General features: G+C 43.1%; 1 protein-coding gene across 1 annotated transcript; it reads left to right on the top strand.

Moving 5' to 3' along the window:
• Positions 1 to 754: 754 nt before the first annotated feature.
• LOC126661866 (uncharacterized) lies at positions 755 to 1,600 on the top strand. The gene has a single exon (XM_050355747.1). It carries the CDS (start codon positions 755 to 757, stop codon positions 1,598 to 1,600), a length of 846 nt encoding a protein of 281 aa, XP_050211704.1.
• The last annotated feature ends 271 nt before the right edge of the window (positions 1,601 to 1,871 follow it).

Here is a 1,871-nt window from a genome sequence, read left to right as displayed (position 1 = left end):
TAGATGACCTCAGACTGAAAGGATCGCCCCTTTCGCCCAAAATAATGGGGGAAACAATCCCCTACAACATGAAGTTGCCGGTTTTTCCAACCTTCAATGGAGAAGGAGACCCACGGGACCATACTTCTAGATTTACGGCCACTATGGGGCTATTAAGCGTATCAGACGCAATCCTGTGTCGAGTGTTCCCAACCACTCTCAAGAGCTTCGCTTCGCTATCGACAGAATTTCTCAACAGATACCTCACAAACATACCAGCAAAAACAACCACAAGCATCTTGAGGTCGTGCATTCAAGAGGAAGGAGAAACGTTGAGAAGCTACATCGATCGGTTCAACAAGCAAGCTATGAAGATAGATAATCTAAATGTCGACATGGCAACAGAAGCGTTGCGGGAAGGAACACGATTTGGCAAATTAGTGGACAAGTTGCTAGTGAATAAACCCACTACTTTCTCAAACCTTATGGGCATAGCCCAGAAATATTTCGAGTTAGATGAGGGCCGTAGGGAAATCCCGGTAAAGAAGTAAAGGGAAAAGAGTCTAAAGAAAAATCCAAAGAAAAGTCGAAGTCTAAGTCAGAAGATAGGAGAGGAAGGCCAGAGGAGAGTAGACGATTCGCCCCCCCAAACAAGTACAAACCAAGATACGACCCCCAAGACGACGAAAGCAACTTCACACAATTAAACACCAGCCGAACTAACGTCCTCATATGGATTAAAGAGAATGTTAAGAATGTGGTATGCCCACCAAAGATGAAAGCTGAAATCAGAGACACAAGAGAGTACTGCAAGTTCCACGAAGATTATGGGCACGAGACAGGCAGTTGTCGAGACTTGAAAGTTGAAATTGAGAGAATGATAGACACAGGCGAACTAAGGAAGTTTGTAGCTCACAAAACAAAAAACAATGATAAAGGGGAAAAGAGGAGCAGAGACGACAAAGGAAAAGAGAAGGAAGACGAGCGGACGTCGAAAATACTGGGAACCATACATATGATCAATGGAGGAGGACACATCAGTTCAACGATTAGAAAAAAACAGAGAAGGGAAGTGATGAACATCAGAGAAACCCACATGCCACCAATAATCTTCGATGTTGAAGACTATGAGCATGTGAAAGCACCCCATAACGATGTCTTGGTGGTGACGACTATCATTGAGAACTGGAATATGGAGCGAATCCTAGTTGATGAACGAAGTGCTGTAAATCTCATGACAAACGATGCATACAAGATTCTTGGAGGAACCGCACCAAGGCTACGCCGAGTCTCGATCCCACTATCAGGACTCGGTGGCCCCTCCATCAATCCGCTAGGAGCTGTCACGCTGGAAGTCATAATCGGCCCGGAGAGAGGAACCAACAAGAAGGTCATGTCATTATTCAACATAGTGGCCATGGAATTAACATACAACGCCATCCTTGGAAGACCCTTTCTCCATGATTCCACTGCAGTAACCAGCATAAGGGCACTGGCAATGAAAATACCAACTGAGAAAGGAGTGGTGACGCTAAGAGGCGACCATAATATCGCCAAAAAATGCTACGAAGAGTCCGTTGTGGATCTTCAAGAAAGCAAGGCAGAGAAGAAGGAAGAATAGGGAGAAAAACGGCCCATCACTAGTAAAGATTTTATGTCTTACCCGATGGTGTCATAACTATCTTTAATATTTTGTAAGCAGTTTTCAAATCCATAAAGTTCAATTTTTTTACTATATGATTGGCCAGACGAATCGAAAAAGAAATCAAAAAACAAAAATGTCGATCCGCCATTAATCACCGAATCAAAGGCGAAAAACAATAAAATTGAGTTTAGATTAACTCAAACAAGGCGAATCGCCAAAATAAGAGTTTAGATTAACTCAAACAAAG

Source organism: Mercurialis annua, linkage group LG8 (genome assembly GCF_937616625.2).
Source record: "Mercurialis annua linkage group LG8, ddMerAnnu1.2, whole genome shotgun sequence".
In the NCBI taxonomy this organism is placed as follows: domain Eukaryota; kingdom Viridiplantae; phylum Streptophyta; class Magnoliopsida; order Malpighiales; family Euphorbiaceae; genus Mercurialis; species Mercurialis annua.
Note: the sequence above shows the minus strand (reverse complement) of the source record. Positions and strands in the feature narration are given on the sequence as shown.

What these genes read in the sequence shown, in the direction of transcription:
- LOC126661866 (XM_050355747.1), top strand. Translation starts at nt 755, where the DNA reads ATGAAAGCTGAAATCAGAGACACAAGAGAGTACTGCAAGTTCCACGAA.